The sequence below is a fragment of the Mastomys coucha genome, unplaced genomic scaffold (genome assembly GCF_008632895.1).
Source record: "Mastomys coucha isolate ucsf_1 unplaced genomic scaffold, UCSF_Mcou_1 pScaffold13, whole genome shotgun sequence".
In the NCBI taxonomy this organism is placed as follows: Eukaryota; Metazoa; Chordata; class Mammalia; order Rodentia; family Muridae; genus Mastomys; species Mastomys coucha.
In genome coordinates, this window is record NW_022196895.1 from 38,920,548 (window position 1) to 38,948,239 (window position 27,692).

At 43.0% G+C, this 27,692-nt stretch overlaps 1 protein-coding gene and 1 pseudogene across 6 annotated transcripts in view; both read right to left on the bottom strand.

Annotated features, from left to right (window-relative positions):
• Positions 1–27,692, bottom strand: part of Ppp2r2b (protein phosphatase 2 regulatory subunit Bbeta) — a 417,822-nt gene that overhangs the window by 249,634 nt on the left and 140,496 nt on the right. The window contains exons 1-2 of one of the 6 annotated variants that reach the window (XM_031365584.1): positions 10,405–10,592; positions 9,800–9,993 (exon numbers count right to left, since the gene is read on the bottom strand). The exons of 2 other annotated variants lie outside the window; for them this stretch is intronic. In XM_031365584.1, coding sequence (XP_031221444.1) covers positions 9,800–9,869 — 70 coding nt within the window. In that variant the 5' untranslated portion in view covers positions 9,870–9,993; positions 10,405–10,592. Of the gene's footprint in view, positions 1–9,799; positions 9,994–10,110; positions 10,296–10,404; positions 10,593–27,692 lie in introns of those variants that run through there. 3 more of the 6 variants (XM_031365586.1, XM_031365582.1, XM_031365585.1) reach the window with 3 other exon arrangements.
• Positions 10,107–27,692, bottom strand: part of LOC116087768 — a 38,306-nt pseudogene continuing 20,720 nt past the window's right edge.

A 27,692-nucleotide genomic window follows, 5' to 3' on the forward strand; every position in this document is an offset into this window, starting at 1 on the left:
ATATATATATATATATATATATTACATACATATAGAATATACATTATTTTACATACTGACAATAAAACGTAATGTTAAAAGCATTTAAAAATGGGTCAAGATCCTCACTTGTAATAAAGCAACTCTAGGAGGTAACTTTCTGGCATTGATATTCTTTGGCTTTTCTTCTTGAGTTACACGTTGATTGAGAACAAGTAGTGTTTGTTCCCAAATCCCTTGATATCTATTTCAGTAAATTTCAAGGTAAATGAAAACAGACTGGTGTAAAGAGGAAGAAAATGCTTGTTTTAAATCAAGGGAAGTTAAATGTTTTCAAATCACGACAAAGAACCGTAAAGTTAAATATAGTAGACCACCATCAACACTGGCAGCAAAGGTTGCTCATGAGGCACCCATCCAAGTTCAAGTCAATGAAAGCACCGTGGTCTTTACCATAATGTGTCTGGCCTGTGCAAGAAAGTATAGCCCCAGACACGAGAGTCAGACAAGTCTGCATTACATTTTTCACTGAGATTAGTGAATGCTTGTCATTATTGGTGATGCAGCTTTTGAATTCTCTCAATTCTGTGCCACACAAGGAGTGGAAGGAATTCTTTTGTGTGTCTGATATCAAAAAGAAAAAATATTACCCCCTGCCATGTTTTTGTAATTAGAGAAGACTTGGCAAAGATACAAAATCAAAGTGCCACCTGAGTCACCTTTTGACAATATAGAGGCAAACATGGAAGCTACACACAGCCCGGCATGTGTAGTTAACTACATTTGTAGAAGGGCAGAGTGTCAACTGCTCAAATAGACGGAAAGATATTTTGAAACAAGGATAAGGAAACCTCAGCAGACCCCACCCCCGACACACACACACACAGACACACACACACAGACACACACACACAGACACAGAGAGAGAGAGAGAGAGAGAGAGAGAGAGAGAGAGAGAGAGAGAGATCACCCTGCACTATTCTTGGCAACACATAGCTTTGTTTAGTTTTTCATTAGGGGATATTGCTCTCTGAGTTGTGACTGTGGAGGATATATATTGTGGCCTCCCTGATTTCTGAAAGGGCACAGGGGATTTACAACCCTCTGTGGAGTCTTTGGTGTAGAGAAGAGTGTCTATTGTGCCTGTCAGAACCTGTCAAGGAGAGTTCAGCCTCCCTGATTGGCACCTGCCCTTTCCTGTCAGTGAAGCAAGATGAGCAGCACCCTGCTCACCAGATGGTTATTTGTCCCACCAGCCACCTTTGCTGCATCCCAGATTCCCTCCAGCCCAGGGCTGTCTCCAGCACCCATGCTGCAAGGCAGTTCCTGCCAACAACTTTGCCAAATGGCTCCTCTCAAACTCATGGGCTGCCCAGACAGACTGGCTCCTCCATCTGCAGCAGCTTCTGGCAAAGAGACATTCCCTTTCTGGCTCCACCTCCTGGATGCATCAGAGCCTTCTTGCCAGGAGAATGATCTGGCACCTCAGTAAGCACAGCCAGACCTGGAATTCTGGAGCCCCTTAGAACTTATGCCCGTGTCCTCTCTCCCACTCCCTGAGCGCAGCGTCTGAACATACCCAGATGATCATGAATGCAGACAGAGACTCAATGCAGGACGTTTACAGCCAATAAAACTACAGATTGTCCTTTCCCTCCCCCATGTCTAACCTCATCATTAGCAGATTAGGAAACGGAAGCTTCAGAGACCAAAAGTGACTAATTACTGTGACCAGCTTGGGAATCCTACCCAGGGCTTCTGATGTACATCCCGTACCAGTGAATTGTCTTTCAACTTTTTTTTTCTTATTCACTTTCAAATTCTTGATAAAAACAAGACCCTTTGTTCTGCTGTTGAATAAAAGTACTTTGAAAAACTGTGTCAACATCATGCCTTCAGTTGTCAGAAGTCATGGTTCATCCACTGAGAGGAGGCATTTGGAATCAGGCATTTGGAATCAGGCAGACTTGGATGTGATTTGTGTTGCATCAATTGTAGTGTAATTGTATTCATCTTAGGATAAGAGATGAATATCAACCTATGAAACTGAGGATGATGGGAAGATATTCTAGAGGCCTGACTGTCTAAGGTATACAGAAAGCCTCTAACTGCTGACCATCATTTTTGTTTATGGATACGCCAGAGCTAGGTCTGTGTGTATTTTAGACACAGTACTGTGTACACAATATACATGGTAGCGGTAGGCCTGGTGCTCTTCTTTTTCTGGTCCTTGTGGTTAATTGTTTAACCAAAGGTTACACAGAGAATAAATGGGGGTAAGGGGCAGGCCAACGATGTCTTCTTCTTATCCTTCTAATATATAGGAACCAGCATCTATCTCATCTTTAAAGACAATACAACCAGAAAAGAGACATATACATTTACTGGTGACCACTGTGGCAGCATCTGTAGTATAAAAACAGGAGTGGCCTTCCATCCATTCACAAAGGAACTTGTAAGTAAACTGTGGGTACAGTCATAACACCTCCATACATAGCCAATTAGGAAGCACAGACCAAGAAGTATTCTGATATAGAAAAGAGCTTTGCAACTATAAAAACCACCAGACAAAAACAATGTATAAATAAAACAGGCAAGGTATACTCATCTTAGTGAGTAGCCCCCACGAGGCACACATCGCCCAAAAGTTTTGAGTTTCTTTGGTCAAAACCTGCCCACCTCTAAAGACCACACAACTCAGGGCACCCACATAACCTGCTTTATTCCTTGCATGTGTCATAAAGTCATTAAAGTTTCTCCTGAGAGTCTGACTTCCCCTTTCCCATTGCCTGGTATGGCTCATTCATTCTCCAAAGCCAGTGAATGAAAATTAGTTTTCTATGGATTTCACACATGCCTAGCATGGTGTCACTGTTAATTCTATTCCTTAGTGAGCTTGGGGCCTAAGAAACTGAAGGTTCCTGGGTTATTTATGACAAAATAGTGACCTAGTGACCTTGTAGAACTCCTTGACCTTGTAGACCTACTTTGTGTTTTCAAATGGAGAGTTGAGTTAGGGATCTGAGCTGATCCGAGCTAGATTCTTTTTTTTTTTTTTTTTTTTTTTTTTTTTTTTTTAAGAGCCCCATTGAAAAGGCAAGAAGGAAACTGGGGAGAGGATGAGCCAGTTGAAGCCTGTCTTCTTGTTATGGAGGTTGCGGGGAGTGGGCTGTAGAGTAGCTTTGGCATCAGGTACCTTCACATTTGTGGCCAAAAAGATATCCCAAACAACATCTCCGCTCCTCTTTCACTGTGGTCCAGGCTGATAGCAGTTGTCACTGGTCTTTGCAAATGGGTGCCTAGTGTATCCATTAGGATTGCCTAAGCTCAGCCCAGAAACTCACCGCACTGTTAATGGGGGGATTGAGACACTGAATTCTTTGTTTATATAACTCCAGCTAGTTCTCATACCTTGACTGCTTGGTTCCATAAATATTTCATTCTTTTTTATATTAGAGAGTGGAACTAATCTACAGGAGTATGTCAACTATGGGCTCTGGCATTGGGTGAGGGAATTTAGCTCCCTCTCAGTGAGAAGATAAAGAGGGCCCAAAAAATGTGGTATGCTCTGGTGGGGAAGGGTTGATTTAGTGAATCCAGAAGCACTGAATGAGCATCAAGTGGTTATCTGGCAATAGTTAGAACTCAGTTTGAACTTCCTCCCCCAAAATCCTGTTAAGAAGCAGGGTGGTTGGACATAAAGCTATTGTCATGGGCTTGGAATAAGTGTGCTTGCAATACAAATGTATTTTCTGTATGAGTTTGTTTGGTTCTTTATATCATGGAATTTATCATTCTGAAGTGAGGTTAACAGTTGATTAATGCAACCACCTTAACAGTTTTCACAAGGAGATTAGACTAGTAAATACAAGAAACACCTTGGAAAATGCCTAGAGTGTAGTCAGTACACATGACACCCTCTCTAAGCTCGGTGTCTAAATTGGACCTTTTATTTCTTCTTAACTGCAAATGCCAGAGTCTAGGAATGTCAGTCTATAGATGTGCTCTTTTCACTGAGCACTATCAATATTTTGACAGGACTGGTGTAATAATATTCACCCCAGGTTCACTGCTATATTTCTGACCAGCACTCATAAAGGGCTTGGGCTTGCCCCTCGGGACCTGGTTGCTAATAATGAATACTAGCTGGTAATTTCAATGCACTCTGGTTATTATGTTGAGTTGCAGAACATTTCCTGTCCCCAGAAAGGTCATTTACAATAGCATAAGGCATAACAGCTTCTTTCTACCTTCCATTTCAGGTTTTTCTGAGAGCTCACACACTCATCCATATGCATTGGAAGTACACTGCCCATCTTCCATTTGCATACAAATACCAAAGCAATTGAAGGAACTAGAGGCAGCTCTCCTTCTGGTCCAGGACATCACTTCCTTTTATTTGTCTAGAGCCTTTTCTGTATCTTCATCTTAGAAGCCATCTTTACACACCTGCCCAGATTTATCCACCACAGTATCCCTTCTGGAGTTTACGAGGGATGGAGGATGGTATTTCTTGGTTGCCACAGCATTTCACTGGGATCACAGCTATAAAGATGTCCAAACTCAACACATCTGAGACTGGATCCTTTTTATTTTGCCGCCTTGCTTACACTATGACCATGTACTGTTATTTGGAAACTTTAGGTGTTTGGGTAATTATTCCAATGTGAAGTGTTTTTTGCTATAGTTTCTTGATTCCAAATAGGATCAATTTCTTTCTACCCACTGTCTCAAATTCTGCCCTGAAATAAACTACTCATAGGTGTCTCATCTATTCACACAGTTTCAAAAAGTTTTAATATACGCAGGCTACCTAATATAATTTAAATATTATGTCTAGGTCTTTCTTCTGAGCACCAGAAGCAGATATCTGCTGACTTTAGAGGATTGGTTCTCAACATGTGGGTCTCAACTCCTATGGAAGGTCACATATCAGATATCCTGCATATCAGATATTTACATTATAAAATTCATAACAATAGCAAAATTAAAGTTTTGAATAACAATGAAAATAATTTTATGGTTGAGGGTCACCACAACAGGAGGAACCTTATTAAAAGGTCACAGCGTTAGGAATGTTGAGAAGCACGGCGTTAGTGTCTCAAGGTAGAACTCTATGTGTCACGGTCCTCGTAAAACTTATCAACTTCTGAAGTCTGTTTCCTGTTTTTCTGCACAGACCCCATGTATGTATTCTCACAGCAAGTCTCTGGGAGTTGTCTTCAGCACCAGCTACTGCATTTACACCCAAACTATCTTATCTAGTAAATTCAGTGCAGTCTTTCCTTAGAATGCATCTCTAATCCAGCTGACTTTCCGTGTCTACTGCAGCCACCACCCTGGTATCAGTGTCTCCTTATCTCCCAGTTTTCCTTCCTATTCAGCTCATACTCAGCCTTCTGACCCCACCCTATATAGCAGCCAGACTGAGCTTTAGAAAAAACAAAACTGATATTTCTCCTCTGTAGAAATCCTTTAATGGCTTCTCATCCATCTTTGGATAAAGTCCAAATTCCTTTTGAGCAATGAGGTTCAACATGATCTGGCCCCTGAATATCTCTTCAGTCTCCCTTCACCCAACATTTTATTAAGAAGATTTCCAAAGAGGAAATGAACAAAACTGCTTTCCAGTGACTATTTGTGGGTCCATTTGAGTTTTATAATTAATGCTTTACAGACACTTTATCATCTTGCTATCCATTTACTCACTCCCCTCTTCTTCCATTAATCATTCTTGGTTTTGGTGTATTCCCAATTAACTATAGACTCTACCATCATTTCTTAAAATAGTCTTCCCATACAGTCTAGTTATAGTCATGTCTCCATTCCTTGAATCTGTCAGATGACACTGAATCTCTGGGTTCCTGTACCAATTGCCTCATCTGCTTAAAACACTTTCAGCTCTTGATAATGTAGATCTCATCATTGAGTTCTCAACTTAAACTGCTAAATGATAATCTATCATTGGGTCTCAATCTAGATTAGACCCATGTTCTACCACATGTGTGCCCTACATATTGCTAAATTAATTATCTCTGATAGGCTGGGCACTTTATAAAGTCAGAGGCGATGTATATATTTAAACATTATTGTTCACATCTGCAGAAATCCAGGTGGTATTTCTAAAAAGATTAAAGGCAAAATACACCAGTCACTGGAAAGAACTACATCAAGCAGTTAATCTGTTTCTTTTTCTTTTTCTTTTTTTTTTTAAATGATGTATAAAAAGGACAATTTTTCTTAAGGCTTCTGGGGGTAAGATGGAGATTATCAATGGCAAGATATAACCAGCAACTAACCAGTAATTAAGAAAATTGTTAAATGACAAGTTTCCCGGCTACAGGACTAGCCAAGAGAAGAGTGATGGCTTTTGCCATATCCCTAACAACCCTTCTTCTCGAAATCACCCCAAATCAATATACAACCTAAAGCAAGAGAGAATGTTTGATACACAAACACAGTTGAATACCAAAAGTTACAGTGGATTGGGGCTGATTTGTGGTAGGCAATATCCTGAATGCTTTCTCTGTATCAAAAAAAAATTTTTTTTAACCTGTGGCATAGATTATAATGTGACTCCCATTTTACAGCCAAGAAGACTGAGGGCAGTAAGGCTATTTTAAAAGATGCTGTGTATGGCACTATTCTGTGACCCCATTTGTAAGTGCAGGATTAATCTAGAAAATCCACAGACTGTTGTAATGAAGACAGCTGTTTGCATTCATTACTCTAGTAGATGCCTAAAATGCGGAAAGAACTTCACATTTAGATCTGAGAGATCCATGAGATGAATCTTTGGTTAGAGAACCTTGAGTCCCACATCTGATCATGCCAGCACGTTGATTTTATGCTTGTTGTCACCCCAACTCCATCCTTCCTTCTACATCACCCATGTGCACATTTCAGAATTACTTCTGGAAGGAATTCTACTCCAGACAGAAGCTCAGCTCATACACCCAGGAAACCATTGTCATCTTTCTGGTCAGAGGAGGCAGCACACAGAGTTTTCTAGAGAAAGCACATGGGCTTCAGGCACAGTTTCTAGCTCGAAGATTAGATGTTGCTAAAGGTATAACCTTGTAACTGGTCTCTAGGCCTCAGAGGCTTCAGTTAGAATCACACTCTGGATACTTGGAAATGCACATAGAAACTCAGAGGATACCTGATGGAAGGAAAAGAGAAGGGTAGGAAAAGGCAGGAGAAGGCAGTGACTGATGGCCCACCTCAAGGGGGGTGGAGGGAGAGAGGGAGGGAGAGAAAAAGGGTCAGATGGACAGAGAGAGAGGAAAAGAAGAGGAGAGAGAGAGAGAAAGCAAGAGAGAGAGAGAGAGAGAGAGAGAGAGAGAGAGAGAGAACACAGAATTGCATTGCTCTTAGCTAGATAAACCTGCCTGCAGCTACCACTTACAATGCAAATTGAGTTTAAAGTCCTTCACAGTAACTACACTGCAAACCCCTTTCAGCTTTAAATAGAATTCTGCAGTGTGGGATGATCAGAGCAAAGGGGGAAACATCAGAGAAGACAAGGAGAGTAAAGAGAAGATGACCTGCTATGTTTGAGCAGGTCCAAGCATAAAGGTAGAGAGATAATAAAGAAAACAGAAAAGTAACTCTGTTAAAGGACCCTGAGGGCAATCCATCAGTAAGTGAGTTTAAATTGTCAAGGGGAGGGAAGCAAAAAAACCTGAAAACCAAACAAAAAAACCCATAAACTTTTGGGGAGGAGAATTCTGTCCAATTGGGTTTGGTGTTCTCCCTGGGTAGGCTGGTTCACTGGAAGGGGTAGGAAGGCTCTTGCCTTACTGTCTGACTCAACTAAATGGATACTCCATGAAATGCATAGACCAAGACTATTAGAGAACTTCTTGCTCTGTCAAGCTTCTGTCCCATTTCCCCCTCTTCCCATGTCTTCACTAAGACCCGGTACAGGGGTCTAATAGATTGATTTGTATATACCAGAAAAGATTTAAAGCTCATTGCTAAAAACCCTTGCTTCATTGTTAAATATTTCACCCAGAATTAGAATGTATAAAAATGCAACTAAGTAGGTACACAGGTAGTATCCAGGACCTTGGAAACAATAAAGGAGGCCACCTTAAACTTCTTCCTTCTGTAAATGACATTCCTATACACCTGGGTTCAATGTAGCCACCTTCTTGGTTTGTTAGGTTTCCCCTTGCTTGCGTAATATAACAGAAGAAAAACATCCAGGGAGCCTTCTTTCTTTGTAGTCACAAATACAAAGCTCCCTACCTACCACAAAGCTCATAGATTCAAGGCTGACCTCTCCGGTGGATGGGATGCCTAGATGTCATTGCTACATGGTCATGCTCAGTCACAAAGCACAAAGACTTATAACCACACCACCGCTGTGGAAAGATTTTTAAGAATTAGCAAGAAGAGTATTCATCATGGGGTAGAGACCGGTGGTCCATCTTAAAAAAAAAAAAATCATCTCCAAGGTTTCAGAGCTTACAGTGTGTCTGGGTACCATAGACACGTTGGGCTTGCTGGTCCCCAGACATGGTGATGAATGGTGAAAGTATTTTTAACAGCACTTGGAATTCTGTCTAAAATTTCCAGAGATCTTTGCAGAAGGTGCCACCATTACCCCCTCCCCCATATAGGAGTCTTTTTATTTCCCTCAGAGCTCGCACCCTTACTTGATCCAGTATATTCTTCTGATGTGATTAAATATTACCGAAATTTTAGCATTCTAGAAGAAGGGTCACAGGCTAATATGCCTTGCTACATTTTCCCTAAGCACTTTCACACACATTTTCTCACATGGACATGTCATAGGGCAATCCAACACTTCGTATTAGTTGCCGAAAATCCACACCCACAGGTAGAAAATGAAGCTCGAATGCAAAAGTTTTGTTATTCAAATTAAACTAAACCGTTTTTACACAGTTCATACACAAAGAGCAGGATGCAGTCCACCTGCTGACTTTCCCTGACTGCCTGCCCAGCATTTAGGCTGATGTCAGTGCGAGCTGGCTGAAAGGAGAGAAAGCCAGCAAGCCAGAGAGTGAGTGAAGCTTTCGCCTCTTGGCAAAGCTCAGCCTGCTGAATCCTCCTGCTTTCTGCTGGCTGTTGATTCAGCAGAAAGTACTGCTGCAGAATTCATAATGGTGAATTTTAAAGGCCCCACGGATCCAGATCCCGTTGCTCGCCCCACGTGTCAGCCTCGTTTGCTCGCCGCGAATCATGATTCCCCAGCTACCTTTTTAAAATTTCTGGCTAATGTATTTTCAAGGGGGAGAGGGCTTCCCTAATTTCGATGAAAGGCCTTTAGGGGGGTTTGATTGTCTGAGCAGGTAAACCAGCGAGAAGGAGAAATGAATGGGCAAGAAATGAAGCTGTACTCTTGCTGCAGTCACCAAGAGCTACACCATCACTGTACCCAGAGAGGGGAGGACCAAGGTCTCACTGGGCCCCTCCCTTCTCTTCTCAGTCCAAGATTCTTGTAAGCGTCTTGGGACAAGAAGGTGTTATCTGCTTCCTTGGGATCATCTGTCTGCCTGGGAGCCGCGCCCTGAAATGCCTCATCCCTAAAGGCCATTTTAACTCCCGGGGGCACCTGGTCCACCTGCTGCTGAACGTGGGGCTCTAGTCCCCGAGTCCAGCCGGGATGGATTTGCCTTACCCCTAACCCTTCTGGCAGCTTGGGTGAGAGCCTTGCCTGAGCCCCCGCCCAGTGTTCCAGCCCCAGAGCCTGGAGGAGTCTCTGCCACTAGGCGCCTGGCCACTGATGAAACAGGGCTATCCGCAACTTGCACCCGACCCCAGCGGCGGAATGCGGCCGAGCTGGCATTACCTTCGGTTGCATAGCTGTGGTCGCGCAGGAAACTGTTGTTGATTTTGCGGGTATCAATGTCCTCCTCCATTGACAGCAGGCTTACTTGCGTGGGAACCAGAAGCCGGCAGACAAGTATCCATGATCCCACCCCGCAGCCAGTCTCACAGGAGAGGGGGGCAGGGGAGCCAGTGGGACTGCACCATGGTCCGAGCCTGAGGAGGAGACGGGGAGGCGGAGAGAGAAGAAAATAAAAACCCGGCAATGGAGCTGTCACCTCCTCCACTCGGTTCTCCGCGGATGCGGTGGCTCCTCCCGCACGGTGCGCTCACTTCAGATCCAATTCCCAGCGAGGATGCTGCGCCTGCCTCCTCTGCCTCCGGGTACCAGGAAGCTCTGTGTCCCCCACGAGGGGTCTGGTCCTAACCGCCCGCCCAAGAGACGTTCCCAAGTAGAGCTGGGAGATGCCCAACAGGTTCCCCTTGGCAGGCAGCGGCTCCAAAATGGAAAAAAAAAAAAAAATAAGAGCCCTTCTCTCCCCGGGAGAGCGGGCAGCCACAACAAAATGGTGCCTTTCCGGACCCACACTGCAGTGGCGAGATGGCAGGGGCAGGATTCAGGCTTGCCTTGCTTGAGATGAGGGTGCTGGTCCCACGGGAGGGCGGCTCCCGCAGGCGGGGGCTAGGGAAGCTGGCGGGGAGCTAGGCAGGGCGCTGCTGCCGGCGCCAGCGCTCTCACCCTCACACCCACAGGGAGGCACTCGCAGCTGCTGCTGGTGCTGCTGCTCCTGCTGCAGGAGGCTGGAGGCGGCTGGTGCATTAAAGGCGAGGCTCCTCCCAACCGCGTCAGCAGCCCCAGGACTCTTCCCCAGCAGCGGTGGGAGTCCAGGCAGAGGCTGCGGCTGCTCTCTGCTGCAGAGGGGTGCAAGCAGCAGCCAAGGACACCTGGACAGCGAGTGGTAGCTTGTAGGTTGACTGAAAAAAAAAAAAAGGCGTAGATGAGCTGTTCCAATCTCTCCCCTCCGGTGCCACACAGCCAAGGGCAGGGGCTGGCTTGTGTTCAGAGGCCCTTAGCTCACTGCTTTGCTCCTGACACCTGCCCGCACTTCATTCAGGACAGTGTTTAGAAGTAGGTTCCTTTAGGTAGAAGTTCACATCTAGGTCTCTTTTGTTAACTGGATATGATGTAGACTGCCCCTTGCTGAAGTTCAAGGGTGAGGTCAGGAGCTCCAAGTCTGGAGAGAGCTAGAAGAGGAGATTATTCAAAGCTTAGCTTCCACGCTTGGACTAGAAAGCAGAGCAGGGGCCAGAACTTTGAGACTGCCATCATGTCCGATTCCTTTCCAAGCAGGCTAACATCTAACTGTGAGAAGCCGGTGGTCAGAAACACATTGGTGTCTACAGGCAGAGACATAGTCTACACAGCACAGGGCTGAGTTATGGGTGAAGACATTCAGCCTGAAGAAGCCCACTCTCTATATAGCCGGTTAGCAGACAAGAGGAGCTTCTCTGCTCAGGTGTTCAGAATACCTTCCATGTACCCTCAGCATAAGTCCGTGAATGTAGAAGAGAGGCCGGAACCAGAGTGAACCATTACGATCCAGACGGAATTTAAGGGCACAAAATAGCCCCAAAGTGGGGGAGGGTGTTATCTCACTTCAACTCAGAGGAAAGGCAGGGTCCACATTCCAGTCCACATTTCCCCAAATTGCAAATACTACATTTGAAAGAATACGATATGATCGCTGCTATGAAACACAAAATAATTCAATGGAGCCGTCCAAAGCACTAGATGAGCAATTTGGAGAAGAACTTTCGTCATGAAGTAGTGTTCATTTCTATGGGTACCACTGTAGGGAGAGACATCAGCAAATGTCTTGCTCAGTTAAGCTCCGCGAGTTTAGCCAGATAGGCCCTGAGGGACCCATGAGTTAATTATATACATACAATGAATGCTTCAGCTAACACGATTTGAAAGTATTGGAAGTTCAAAAAGAGAAAAGAAGAAAAGAAAAGAAAAAGAAAGAAAGAAAGGAAAGAAGGAAGGAAGAAAGGGAAAATAAGTCCTTAATTGAGGCTGGGAACTTCCACTAGGTTTCTTAGAAAAAAAAAAAAGATGTTTCTGGTGGGTCAAAAAACGGTATTGCTTCCAAGTCCAAAAAGTAACGGCATCTCTTGGGAGGAAAGACAGGACAGAAATGTTTTCCCACAATTAGGAGTTAGAAGGTGGGCTTCTAGTAGATTCTACTTCACTTTGCTGGGCAGTTAAGTCCTACATGGTTGTTCGACTGTTTTCAAAGGCCGGGTGTAAAATTTACGTTGCAGAGGGGACTTGGTACGAGCTGGTCCGGTCTGCTTCGGAACTGGCAGTCTTAGTGGTTTCTTCCATGGAGAGCTGGGCACCTCTCAGAGGCTTTAGGGACCCAGAGTCCTTTCAGCTTCTCTCGGAGATTAGCATATGGTAAGGAAGGATCAGAAGGGAGAGTTAAGTTTATCTGTCCGTGCATCATGGGGCTGAGATCTCTTGCCTTCGGTTGAAATGATTTTTGGCTGCCACAGCAGGTTTTAGGACATACTGGGAAATTCATCTCTTGTCTTTTTAGAACATGGGCTGGATGGGCATAGAGATGTACAGTGAACTCAGTGGGCTCAGGCTTATTGGCCAGACTGGTTTGAGGAATGTTCCATAGCAACCGATGAGAAACATACCTCTCTCCAGCCCCCAGTCTACTAAATGTTTCCTTTGGCATTTCTGGGAATATTCTGCCTTCATTTGCTCAACAATACATAAGACACAAGGAATAAGGAGGCAAAATGAGAAGGATTCCCACTTCCACTCATTAAGAAGATTGCAAAGTTCTGAACAGAGATGTCAATTCAGTGAGACCACACCATAAACCCTACTATTCTTTGTTTTCACAATTATTTTTCTCTTCTTTATGATACTTTACTTTCCAATATTTGCTTATTTATTATTGTCAAATATTTTCATCATGGATCCAATATCAGGTGCCTGTCACTTAGCAGATGCTTGCTTATGTGTATTGAACTATACTATACATTGAACAAATAAGTAGTCTTTTGTTCCTCTAGTCATGCTAAAAGTTGATTTCCAGTCTGCAGTTTTCTAGCGTATAACCTCTATGGCTATGGGAATAATTGTTCCCATTGAATCCTACATGTATGCATGTCAAAATCACTAAAAATTTGATATATGCTAGGACTGTAGTAAATACTGAAAATACAGATAGCATGAAACAGAATTCTTTTTTTTCCACCAAAGAGTGTGAGCTTTGAGATATCACACATGAACAAGCCAATTACAGTGGATAGAAAAGGAAGCCTAAATTCAAAGTTAGGATGGGTCTGGGCTACACCTTTAAAAGCAGGACAGAAAGATAGCTCATCAGATATAGGAGTTGACAGCCAAGCCTGATAACCAGAATTAGTTCCCCAGAACTCACATACTAGAAGGAAAAAACTGACTCCTGCAGGTTGACTTTTGACTTTCACATGCATGCTGTGACACACACACATGCACACACACACACACACACACACACACACACACAGAGAGAGAGAGAGAGAGAGAGAGAGAGAGAGAGAGAGAGAGAGAGAGAGAGAGAGATGCAATAAAAATTTAAATCAACAGACCATAGCATAACATCAAACATCAGGTAATATTCATCTGCCTATTACTGTGTCCTTGAGCAGGTTACAAAAATCTCACTGAGCCATAGACTGTCTTATCTACAAACCAGGGAGAAAATGATATCAATTTCATAAAGTCACTGTGAAGATAAAATAAATAAACTAATATAGGGAAAGAATGCACTGCTATTACTTAGATGCTCCATTTTGTTTGCCATCATTACCACCAATTCTATTTCTAGCAAATATGTGTGTCAGGTACTGACACAGGACCAAGGTTTCACACATCAACTCATGAGGTGGTCAGTCTCTGTCATCATAGACCTCAATGTCTAATTTATAATTTAAATAAAAGGGGCTACATGCTCCAAAGGGGGGCAGCAGAGCACACTCTGAAAGGCTGACCTAATTCAGCTTTGTGTTTACACAGAAAGAGCCAATTACAAACACAGCCCTCTTAAGTTTCCCCATTTGACATGGGAGCCTGTGTATGTATCTTTTTTATGTCACCCTTGTTCTTGGTCCCCTCTCCCAACACAATTCTCCCCTACTTGCTCAGCCAGCCCGTGCTTCTGACACTTACTGAGACCTTTGAGCTCAACCTGTCCAGTCAGTACATTAAACAACTATAATTTTATCAAAACCCTTGATCCCTTTTAGTCTACAGAGTCTTAATGTATATTTCAGGTGTCAGGCAGTCCTGGTTTGCATCCCAGCTCAGGCATTTACGAATTCCTTGATCCTTGACGGGTAGTTTAACATCCCTGAGTCCCTGTGTCTACAAAGCAAGCTGGAGTCCTAGAAGCCGCCTCCCAGGGGCTTCAGGTAACTTCCCAGACAATGTGAGGAGAGCACTTGGTGCAGGCTTGGACCAGAGCCAGACCCTATGGGATGAACAATGGTTTTTTCTCAGCAGTGCTTCCTGGAGGCCTCTGAAGAGAGCTAAAGAGACTGCACTTCTCTTCAAGGGAACGTGTGACCCAGAAACCTGAGTTTTATAACCTCTGGCTGTCTAAATGAACAACTCAAAACAGTAAGGATGATACGTTAGTACCTTGTAAAAAGACGTCTGTAAGCTACAATGTTGATACAAATATGAAGAGAGAGAACTCTCCACTCTCCGTGCTCATTGTGGCTACAGATCTAGCTACACTTCCCTATGGAGGTATCCCGTGGATCTCCTCTCCAGGATCTCTAGTCATCCAGTGCTCTCCCCACTCTCTGAGGTGGCTTAGGCACTGACTGCCCAGAAACTGGCCTCTTAAGTGTGGAATTCCTTTTTGCGTACACTGCAGCATGAATGATTCTTTAATACGGCATTTAATGCAGGAAAAGAAAACGAAGCCTCTTGCCCTCGCCGCGCCACATGAACTTTAGATTAGGGAGTTCCGTGGGCCAATATTGTGTAGGATGTACATCTCTGTCCAGTTGTGCTTTGAGTAACACCTTGATGTCAGCGTATAATCTGAAACGCGCTTCGTAAGACGGTTGTAGCAAAGATATCCTAAGTTTCTTTTAAATGGCAATATAAATCAAGTTGTTGTTTTTCTCAAATGTGAGAGCCGGTCTCTGAACACTTACCAGCGGGCCAATAAATAGAAACGCACCACTTGCTGAGGGATCTTTGTAGCCAACCCTTCGCACCCTCCCTGTTATCTGCGCAGCACTCCCTCTGATTTCTCAATCCTGTACTCCCAAAGCGAGTCAGTTCCAAAGCATTCCATTATCCAAGGAACTTCTACGATAATATTAAACAACTCTTAAATTCCTACCTTTAACACAAAGATTTCTCATATTTATCAGGAAAACACTGATGAGTTCTTTGATTCCTTTCAGGCTGGATATAAAACAGTCACGGTAGACCCTGAGTGATTGCTTCTGGAAGACTCGAACACCTGACAATGTAAGGAATGCTGGTCATGCCCACTCTCCAGGAACCTTTCTTTTCTCCTATCCTGGCTCCATAGATATCTTATCTCTGCCAAACAAAAATGTCTACAAAAGACACTCATCAGCAGCCTCTCTTGTCTACGTGGGTGCTGATGTAATCAGAGCAAAGAAACAGAATCCCAAGCCTGAATCGGAGGGCCAGGAAGAAAACATCATCTCAGGCAGTGGTTCTGGAGTTAAAATAGGCTGTCTTGTATGGAGATTGTTTTAATTTGCATCTATTTATTAAGTATAGGTGATGATCTCTAAAACCAGTTAAGCAACTTTCTGGGGAAGATGTCTAGCACCCAGTTACCACACTCAAAGCAAAGCTCTAGTATAATTTATAAACAAGAATATATATTGGGAAAGAACTTACACATCTAAAAAATGTACTAAAATATCACTTTAAAGAAATCATTCTTAGAAAATAAGTTGTGGTCAAAAAATTTAAACATGAAGTTATTTCTCTGAGCCTTATTTGAGGAATGGGGACCAACTTAAGCATCCACTCACAAAATTGGTTGGGCAAATGATAGTGTCTTCAGATATTGAGCAGTAATGGTAGACATCATTTAATAGGCACCAGTGCAGTAGGCTCTGTGCAAAGGGCTTCATTTTCCACATATCATTGAATTCTAGCTACAGTTCTTAAAGTAAGCTGTATAATTATCTCTATTTTACTGAAGATAGCAGAGTTAAATAAGGTAGCTGCCAAAGAAATGGGAGTCCAACTCACCCATAGATGGTCTTTGAAGGCCATGTACTTAATCACTGTGCTTGGAGGTGGGTAGGGGAGCTGGAGGGAAAAGACCTCCTCTCAAGGTCTTTTCTAAACTACCTGCCTCTAGGTTCTGATTCATGCCTCACTATATTCTGTCAGCTGAAAATCACAACTGTTGGGTTAGTGAGGATGTGATAAAAATCCTACTGTCATGCATCAGTGTAGGACTGCAGAGTGCAGCCACAAAATGTCACAGTCACTCAAAGTTTAACCATTTCTATACGACACAGCAATTACCCCACCACCTATACAAAAGCAAAGGAACAGAAAGCATGAAAGCTTGCACGTGAGTGTTCACAGCAGTATTATTCAAAATAACCCAAAAGTTGACAACAACTAATGGACACACACACACACACTCTAAAGCGCTATTTAGCAATAAAAGTCAGTGAAGTACCAATTCATGCTATGTCATAGATGATTCCTAATAAAACAACAGCTGGTGAAAGAAGCCAGACAAATATCCATTTTTCTGAAATGTTAGTAGGCAGATCTGTAGGCAGAAAATAAGATTAGTGATTGCCCGGGGCTGTGGGAACTGCTACTGGGTTCAGATGCTCTTTTTAGGGTAGTGGAAATGCTCTAAAATCAGAGAGGGTCCCTAGATCGTTATACAACTCTGAAAATCCTGAAAACCAATGAATATTTAGCTTTCAAAGGTTGAGTTTTAGGACCTGTAAGTTCTATCTTAGAGTTGATCTTAAAAGATGAATAATAAGCTATTGCCACCTTTATCTGCTGTCACTGCTAGTGAGTATGCTGTATCTATCCTCCAGGCTTACTAGCATAGAAAAAACATAAGAGCATCTAATAGAAAAGGCAATTGTTAATATTTCACCATGAAAAGAGTAGAGAGCAAAAGAAGCTGCATCCAGTTTTGGATAAGTAGGTAAAGATGTTGTGGCTATGTGGAGTTTTATTACATCCCCTATACCCTGGTGTTATAAACCCTGGTTTTGTTATAAACAAAATGAAACCAAACAAACAAGAAAAAAAAAGCATTACAATGTATCATTTTCTAGTAAGAGAAAAAAATAAACTCCATGAACTATTTTAGAGGTGGACATTTTGTGTTGGAAAGATCAGGTCAGCACTTGTTGAGGGAAGTCAGACGAAACTTGTCTGAAGAGGTGTATGTGACCAGCGGGCACACACTGCACTGCACCTTAGAAAAGCCATGCAGGCATTTGTCACCAATAACAGCTGCCATGTTGAAAAGTTAAAAAAGCAGAAGGCATTCATTTTAATAGTCATCGTAAATGTTTAGTTTTATAAATATAAAATTGTTTTTAATACAATATTCTAAAATAATACAATTTCAATATGCAATCAATTTAAATGATTATGATTAATTGCAAAGTTACATTTCTGTGGCACAAATCTTTGGAAACTTTTTTACATTTAGAGATGTCTCAAAATTGGCTGTAGTAAGGAACTCAATGTGGCAGTGTTTCCCTGACTGGACAGCCGGGGTGCAGAGGAGATGTTCCCAAAATGTCATTCCACTCACAACAAAGCATTTTAACATATTCCCCCAGAAGCAAACAATTATTCTTCTAAAGAACAGAATTAGAATTTGATGAACCTCAAAGTGATTTCAAGCCCTACAAACAAAATGTGAACACATATATAGCCATACACATATACGACTATACACATATACAGTCATACACATATAGGGTCATACACACACACACACACATACATATACATATTATGCAGAATAGACAATTTGAATGGAATTATCATCTCTTTTGAAAACTCTTGAATGAACAGAATATCAAAAGACAAAAAAAAAAAAAACTTAAACCAGTACCATGGTACACCATAACCCATATTGACTCTCTGGCAGTTACTCTCTAAAAGGCCAACTATTTGGCTGAATACCTACGGCTTGAATTTCAGCATAGCCACAAAGCCAAGTGGCCAGGTGTCACTTCCCAAGAAAGCATTTTTATGGTTGTGAGTCTAGAATCTGTATGGTTAATGTGTGATTTCCCACATATAAGGACAAGTAGTGCTTTCTTAGATTAGGTTGGGGAGCAGAGTTTTGTGATCACATGATCAATGGAAGACTCTGATGAACTTTAGAATTTGGTACTTCGTTGCCTTTGAGACACCTATGTGACAGTTTTAAGTGTGCAATTGCGCACACTCTCCCTCCCTCCCTGGGTTCTTTCCCCGCTCATTCCTGTCCACCATTCCTCTGAGTCCCCAGCTGCCCGAATGTTAGCTCTGAGACCCATTTGCCAATTCCTTCTTGCTCCTTTGACCTGTGGAAGCCAGAGTTCTGGACGCCCCATCCATGCCCTTTCCTCAGCTACCACCCACACAAGGGATTACATAGCCTCAGACCTGAGCTTTTGAACAGAGAGCTCTTCCCTAGACAATCTTAGGGGCAAGCTACACTTCCCTGGGTGCCTTTGATACATCTCCATCCTTAGTGCTGCCTGCTACACCATCTTCACTTCCTGTCACTGAACTCTCCTCTCCACCACATGCTTCCCATCAGATCTGCCAACTCTAACTTCAGCATGTATCAATAACAGGCCAGTTCTCACCTCCCCAGTTATGCTGTGCCGCTCTAGTTACAGAGAGTGTTTCAACACTAGCCACTCTCCAGGAAGCCCCGACGTAGCCTGCTCTGCCAACGGTGTGTTTGTTTTTAACATCTTAATTTAACCTTTTAACTGTGTGTGTGTGTGTGTGTGTGAAGTGTAGGATTGTGCACATAACTACAGTGCCCACAGAGGTCAGAAAAGACATCAGATCCCCTTGAGCTAGGGTTATAGAGCATCGTGTGTGAGCCACATGATATGGATGCTGAGAGCTGAAAGGAGGTTCTCAGCAAGAGTAATACAAGCTCTTCGAGGTTGAGCCTGTTAAAAGCCAAGGTTCCTGACCTCTACCATAGGATACAGGCAGCAGAAAAACCAGTCCTTTGAAATGTGAATCACCCCATGTCACTTTTCTACCCGAAGCCTTTCACTGGGTTCCTAGATATTTGGACCAAAGCTTTTTGAGATGTTGTAAGGACTGGTTGTAGTTCTATTTTATCTTCCTCCCTGTAGTACCACAAAATACTCCCAACTCCCCTATTGACATGGGGGTATTCTAATTTCTTATTAAACATTACAGGGGACACTCTTATCCTGGAACTGTGGGGCACGTGGATCATGTCACCAGAGGAAGTGGCGTCGAACTGGTGAGGTAGAATTTGTCCAAATGTCAGAAATCTCAAAACTTGAGATTTAAAATGTCATCCTGAGACCAGCAGGAGCGGGAGTCCCTCCCTGTTTTCAGTGCCTGCCTCAGAGCACGAAACCCAGGGACCTCTAACCAGGTGGTCACAGGTACTCAGTCATGTAGCCCAGCACCTGGAAATCTTCCCCATGCTAATGAGGTATCTCAGTAGCCTTAGCCTTCAGCCAATGACCTTTGCCCACCCTGAATATTCTCACCCCCTTCCCCAAAGGAACATAACCCTTGGTTCATCCCAAATAAAGCATATGCATATAAGCCCACCCTGACTAACGGTATAAGCCCAAGCTAAGATCATCTCTGAGAGCTGTTTCATTGAAGATCCCTGGAGAAGGCTGAGATTCTTGGAGAAGGCCTTCCCTCTTCCTCCCCACCCGTATGGTTCTTGCTCTCAGCTAGACTCTACTTCTCCCTTCTAGCCTAGTGTGCAGTGACATCTGGATACCCTGAGAGGGAGAAAGTACAGGATCTGGGACCACAGCTTTGTCCTGGACTCTGCTTTACCCTTCCTGGCTTGGCAGGCAGCTGTTTTGACACTTTGGAGGGAAAAGTGGACAGTGGACTCTTCCCGGTCCTGATTTCACCCAGTCCTCTCGGAGCTGGTCTAATGGCAGCAATCTCCGGATACCCCAAGGAGAGAGGTGTAACCCCTAACCACACAGAACCCTTGCATCCACTTTCATCTCTGACCCCAAGACCATCAGCAGAGTCTAGCATAGCTCAGCAGTTCACTTCTTTGAAGATTTGTCCCAATAGCAACTTTTCTGAGATGCTTTTCTCAGTATGAAATAAAGCCATTACACTCTTTCCCACCAAAGCTCTATCCATGTGGCAATGGCCCAAGGAGAAAGTTTTTTATTTGTTTGTCTTTGGTTACTACCCAAGGAGAATATGATTTTCAGGACGATAGAAATGCATTGTTTCCTATACTTGGCACCTAGAATAGTGCCGGAGTGGTTAGTTACTCCAAGGCAGAAGTTCTCAACCTGTGGGTAACAGTATCCTGCATTTCAGATCTTTACGTTACAATTCATAACAATAGCAAAGTGCAGTTATGAAGTAGCAACAAAATAATTTTGTGGTTGGGGAAACTCTATTGAGGGGTCCCAGCATTAGGAAGGTTGAGAACCTCTGCTCTAAGGTGTCTTTGGCTTTACTTTTGGTTATGGCTCTCATGTAGCTCAGGTTGACCTTAAACTCACTATATACCCGAGGGTACCCATGACTTCCCGATCCTTCAGCCCTTACCTTCCCAGTGCTGGGATATACCCATGTGTTAGCATGCTTAGTTTATAGTAGTCCTGGGAATCTAATCATAGGTCTTACGAATGCTAGGCAAGCAAACTACTCATGACAATTGAACTACATCCCTAGCCTTCTAATGCATCCAACATTGTTTGTTATAAAAGAATACATATGAATCAAAACAGAAAGTAATGAACAATAAATGTAAAATGTGTAGTGAAAGCGTTCGCCTTAGCTCCACCAGCAATTTGGCCCTCTCTGGGCTTCTTGGATATAAGCTGTGATATCCATGCAACTGGTATGTGCTTTAGGTTGGGAGATAGCTGCAGGGCACCTTAGGGTTGAACTAGCCACAGAAAAGTGGCTGCTTGATTGGGACTGGGAGCTTTGGGTCACATGGTTTTCCATTCACCTAGTTACTGAGTCCAGTTCTGTGGCAATCATTAATAACTTTGCAATGCCTATGGAGCCAGTGCAGGGGTGCTCCAATGCTAAGTATAAACACCAAGCCTAGAGAAGCTCTGGTGGCTATCATATCCTTGTAGGCTGTCATATTAATGACAGGAAGGCAATACATACACTGAAAACAAGGGAAGCTTTGTCTGAGACACTTCTAGATCTTGTTCAATACAATTCTTCCTTGGTTGATCTTAATATGTGCTTTCTCCTATAATGAGCCATAACTATGAGTATGACAGTATTCAATGAGTTTTGTTAATCCCCCTGACATATCATTGATACTGGGGTCAATTTGGGACCTCCTCTTGTGGTTAATCCCAGGAGTTAGGGCAATCTGGAGTATAATGCTTTCAAATTCTACAGTTTGCCCAGTTCTGGGTAGTGTGAAGTATTTCTTTGACAAGGCTCAAGTTGAAAGGTGGGTTTATAGATCATTATGTCTGTACTGTCATCATTTTGCTGAGAAAATGAAATCATGGAGCAGGGGAGAGAACTGGTGAGATAACCTGGTGACTGTCTGATAGTATAAGACCTGTTATACTATGTATACCATCTCCCAATCTAAAACACATACCAATTGCATGGATAACACAACTTACATCCAAGAAGCTCAAAGAGGGCTGTTGGTGCTAAGGCAAATACTTACACTACACATTTTACATTTATTTTTACTTTCTGTCTTGATTCATATTTATTCTTTTATTACAAATACTCTTGGATGCATTAGAAGGCTAGGGATATATATGGGTTACATGGGCTCCCATGCTCTAGCCCCAGGATATCTGATAACTTCTATCTGGGGATACATATTTTTTTCCTTCAGAGCTATTGAATGCAGTTGTATTTATATATTTAGGAGTGTGTGTATGTGCTTATGCAGGAATACACATGTGTATTTGTATATGTGTATCATAACAGTTAAACAATAAAGGCCACGGATTTAAGAGAATGAGGGATCATGGGAAGACTTGGAAAGGAGGAAAAGGAAGTGGAGAGAACGATGTAATTATATTTTAATTAATTTTTTCCCATCCCAACCCTGGAAGTCAGTAGGCACAGTCCTAAACAAAAGTACCAAGTAATTGGTTTATCTTGCCTGTCCTGTCTTGTTCTGAACTGTGAAAGAGCTATAGAAGAACAGTATCAATTCTCTAACCCACAGACAAAGAGGTCTGAATGAGAAGTCTTTCTGTCTACTGAGAACCAGCTCCAACTGGCCCCCTTCTCATACCTCAATGGTCCACTATTTACTCTGTCTTAAGTGGGAAACTGAGAACCACAGGCAACTTTAGAAGTCATAGGATGGAACACATGGCAAATTCTGCCCATCATTTTGGAAACAAGGCGAAGAGCTCAGGGTGTTATACAAGCAAGATTGTCGTAGCTACGAGGACACTGGTGTGGCAAGTCACAGAAGACGGAATTCAAGAGCTACGTGGACCTTGAACTTGTAAGCAAGGTTGTGTATATTTTTAAAGTCGATAAATATTTATGGAATAAATACAGAAGGGAGATAATCATATTAAACATCCCTCAAATAGAGACCTTGCAATTTCCATTTGGCACTGGATGGCACCACAAGGACTGAACAGAAGGTAAAGATGGAAGCTTATGAATTTACATCTGAAAAGCAGCCCAGGCCCTGAGCAATGACTTTAAGGTTTTGGGATCAGAGACCTTTTTGAGAATTGAATGAAAGATGTGCACTCCTTCCCCAGGTGTGTGTGGTTGTGAAACCCGGGGCGGCAAAGCTTTAGCGCTCACTGCTTCCCAATGCTGACTCATTAAATCTGCTTCACATAGTAGAGAACAACAATAAGGATGCTTGTGGGCCAAAGGAAAGTAAGAGGTTGAACACAGGTTTAGAAGCATGCCACCCACTGCCCCTGCGAACACTTCAATGGGAGGAAATGAAAGGAGAGATTACATAGAGGACACATGCTAGTAATGCTACCAGGTTAGATGGGTATCTTTCCAAAGATAGGTAAGACGTGAGGCAAACTTCAAGGCAGGCCTTTTGAGAACCACAGTGGTTCTGAGTTCAGATCTTGCCTCTGATGTTTCCTAACAGCATATGGTAGGTATTAATCATGTTGTCTTTTCACTTCATTTGCAGAAATATAGTTAGCAGTAGTCAGGTCAAGAGGCAATGGGTGTGTGGTCTAAAACCGTGCATGGTGTGTAATACATTCAATACCGGTGGGCGCTTGGCATCAAATGTTGGAACTGTGATTGCTCTGGGCTCTGTCACTGACAACATGAATGCTGGTTTAATTCACTTGTCCATTTCCCATCCTTGAAGTAATTTGGTCTTCTTGTTTTTATTTTTCCAATTTGCTCAAAGCCATGGTTTCAGGACAAAGTGGTATGAAGTTGCCATGTGTGTGGGCTTGTCCTGGAGGCATATCTTCACTTATCACCAAGCAGGCATGACTTGTTTATGATGTACTTAGCATTAGCCTTTGAGACACTGGCAAGGCGTTCACACCTTGATTCGAGAGATAATGTTTGAAATGTATGTTCAGGTGATGGACACTCCACGGGGTAAAGATTTAGAGGCATTGACCTAAGTAGGGAGAGTGTCAGCGGGTAAAATGAATGGATAAAAGAGCAGGCCTAGGCTCTGAGACTGGCTATATAACAAATATGCAGGGCCTACTGTAAAGTATAATCATGGGGGTTCTTTGTTCACAAAGCATCAGGGATTTTTAAGACAGCTATAGCCGAGTGTGATGCCAAGCATGAGACATGTCTCTGCGAAGGCCTTGTGCTACTGCATGTGCTGTAGACCGTGGAGATGGCCCTGCCTTGAAGGACAGGAGGACTCAGAGAGAGAGTACCATCTTTCACACAATGACAGTGTCCAGATCGATGGTTGAATCATTCCTACCTCTTGTCTTTCAAATCCCAGCTCAGCCACAGCTTAGAGAAAACAGGACAGAATGAGGAGCTCAGACTCAAAAGTCAAGAGGCAAGGGTCAAGCCTGCTTCCTGCACTGAATAGGGGCAGTGCTCTTCCTTTCTATGCAAGTCAGTGGGCAGCTGATTGGAAAACTCTCACAAAGGCCGGCACGAGGATCACCAGACTTTAGAAATAGAGAAGGACCTTAAACCTAAGGTCCTACAGTAGAGCCAAACTCCTTATAAAAAATATTCTCAATAAAGTTTCCTTAACTTCTGCAGGCTTCAATCAGGACTTACTAAACTCCCATTAACACACACACACACACACACACACACACACACACACACACGCACGCACGCACGCACGCACGCACAGCTCCCAATAGCCATTGGCCAACACATACAGACATGTGAATGTGAACAGATTTATCATCCCCTCAGTTTCCTATTTAGCTTTGGCCTATATGAATTTGCTTTCTCATCCTCTTACTCAACATCTTCTGGTTCGTGACTCTGTCTTCATGCTCTCTTCCCTACATTCAGTATGCTCTTCCCAACCACAGACCTGATTCCTATAACTCTAATTTGAAACATCGCATGTAACAGTTTCCTAAACCCAAAGACACAGGTTTATCAGTGTGTTTTGAAGTGTCATCAGTGTGTAGTCAAAGATGTATGGGATCTGAAGAAAATACTCCCAAACTCTACAAAAGAAAACAAAAACCTCCATGTGATCCTAGTTAGGGTTTCTCTTGTTGTGATAAAACAACATGACCCAAAGCAATGTGGGGAGAAAAGGATTTCTTTCATCTTATACTTCCAGGTCATGCTCCATCCCTGAGAGAGTCAGGGCAGAAACTCAAGGCAGGACCCTGGATGTAGGAACAGAAGCAGAGGCCGTGGAAGATTCCTGCTTTGTTCCATGTTTTCTGTGTCTTGCTAAGTTTGTATTCTTATACGATGCAGGACCAACTGCCCAGAGGCAGTGGCACCAGCAGTGGGATGTGTTCTTCAACATCAACCCCTAATTAAGAAAAGGCCCCACAGACCTATCCACAGGCCAATCTGATTGAGTTATTGTCCCAGTCAAGGTTTCTTCTCAGATGACCCACGCCTGTTTCAAGTTGAGAAAAAAACCAAACCAAACCAAACCAAACCACAACAAGCAGGATGATGCTTTGATACAGCCTTCTATGAGAGGTGTCCAAGGTATGCAAGAAAGACAGAACTCATAAAGAAGTCCATTCAGCTTTTGATAAGGTGGAGCATTCTGCAATAACTTGCAGTATGCTTGCATGGTTTAGGATGGTTTGTTTTGCAGAAAAACACTACCAGTTGCTGGCCTGAAAGACGACTGGCTCGTTGGTGCTCTTTGTGAGCCTCTATAACCAATTCCCTCCTCCCCAGATTCTCTGGCTTTGTATGCCTCCTCCTTCGCACGGCCTAACCTCTAGAATCAGTGGACCATCGCTAGTTTCTTGGAGACCCTTGAGCTTTGTACTACTGTGCTTGCTGTCCACTGTATCTGCCTATTGCTCATCCTTGCATTGATTTCCTGGCAATGTATCACTTGTCCCTTGAGGCTTTGAACAATCAGTAAAGATATGACATTGTTAGTAACTGCTTTCTATCCTACTTCCAATGGTTGATTAATTCTTTGGGATTTTTGTATGCAAAATAATTCTGATATTTATGAAACAGTTTTCAGGTAACAGGTGCTTAGCAATATATTGTAGTACAGACAACCCTTCAAAAGGCTTAAGGTAGCTAAAATGTCCTTGGGAAGAAAGAAGCAGAGCGAGTAATTCGTACCCCTTGCTGTCTTCCAAGTGCTGTGCACTTTGCCTTAGTTGTTTAATCCAGAAGCTCAGTAGAGATCCCTATCATTTCCCTTTTTCTACATCTGGAGTTGCAAAGACCCATATAGCAACTCCCTTTGAAAAGGTCATGGAGCCATGAACTCAGCTCAGGACACAGCCACTTCTCAATATGCCTCCTCCTTAGCAAAATTTCCATTCTCTATGCATCACCCCTAAAGTGTAAATCTCCGTGCTCCAGCTACCCTCCAACAACCTCTAAATGCTTCCTATAACCCAGAAAAAGACAGATCCAAGGGCCCTTAATACAGCTCAACAGACTGGTGCAATGGTGGGAGCAGAGAAAGGGAAACAGTGATGGCAGAGCATCATGGAGAGGCCGGCTTGGTCTGTGTCAGTGAGAGTGGTAAGAGCTTGTGAGCGCTTTTCAACTCTCACTTCCATCCATTAACGTCTCACAGTCTATTCCAGGAGCCTTGAGGAATCCGTGAAAGTTTTCCAGCTTGCCACATGTTCTTTGGATCTTTGGGCATTTGTCTTTATTTTATTTTGTTTGAAATTCTCTTCTACCCTTCATCTCAACTGTTCTGAGCTTCCTAAACACTGATGTGGGACGATGCTCTTCTGCTGTGAGCTTATATATCTGGGTGTCGTCTCTTAGTTGAGTCTTTGGGTCAGTTCTGTGTCTTGCTCTTAGTTAGATCTGTGCTTGCTTCAGAACCAACACAGACTTGGTTTGAGTGAATCATTTTGAATCCATTTATAATAATGAATCAAATAACTAATAAGTGGATGGAAGAAAGTTAAGCTAAAATGGGCAACACATATATCGCAGGAGAAGAAAGTTAAGGCTTTATATGTTGTCTGTTTGCTTTTATCTCAAAATACACTTTCCCCTTTGTTCCCTGAAGCACCATGAGGTTACTCCAACCATCTTTGCATTTTTCCTTCCTCTTGGGAGTTTTCTTTGCTCTTTTACCCATAATTCAAGCTGCCCTATAATTTAGAGCACTCATCCCTTTTCAGGATTCTCACTGATACAGACCAAGCCAGCCTCTCCACAGGGTTCCTGTCAACACCCTGCTTTTCTTCCTCTGCTTCCTCCACGTACAATTCTGCCTGAGTGTCTGTGAGTGCTCAGACAGGGCATGGTAAGATCAGGAGAGAATCATGCTTGCTTTTGATTTAATACTAGGTTCCAGTAACCTTGTAGAGTACCCGGCAAATAAGCAAGTTTGTTCAATGGAGGCAAAAACTAAAAACTCTGTGTAGGACTCGGAAGGTGATAGCGGTTTATTAAAATAAGGGCTGAAACTTGCTTGTAAACCATTCTTAAATAGTATGCTTGAAGGAAAAAAAATCATTCCTACAAACTTAGCAACATGTGCATATTTTCATGCCTCCTTGAAATATGCTTTTATCTCCTTTGAAATAAATGTTGTCAAAAGAATCCCATCTGCCAGGATCCTGGACTCCACCTCATTAGGCAAATAAGTAGCTGCCGAGTCAATGTCCACCCCGGGAGAGCAGAGGAGCGCTAACGCATCCATCCCATAATGTGCTCTAATTGGGACACATTGGTCTGTCATGTCACAGCTTAGCCAGTGCGGCTTCAGTAGGTGATTATTAAAATGGAAAACAAACAGTCCCAAGGAGTCATGACTGTTTGACAACTGGGGCTAAACAACACTATGGGGTGGCCTTGGAGTAGTATTTCATAGTGACAGTGCCACGAAGGCGGAGGCATCAGAATATTCAAAGAGATAGTCCAAAGCCTGTAGCGTCACATGATATTTTATCTATCGACAAAGTATCACATTAGTATATATATACTAATATATATATATATATATATATATATATAT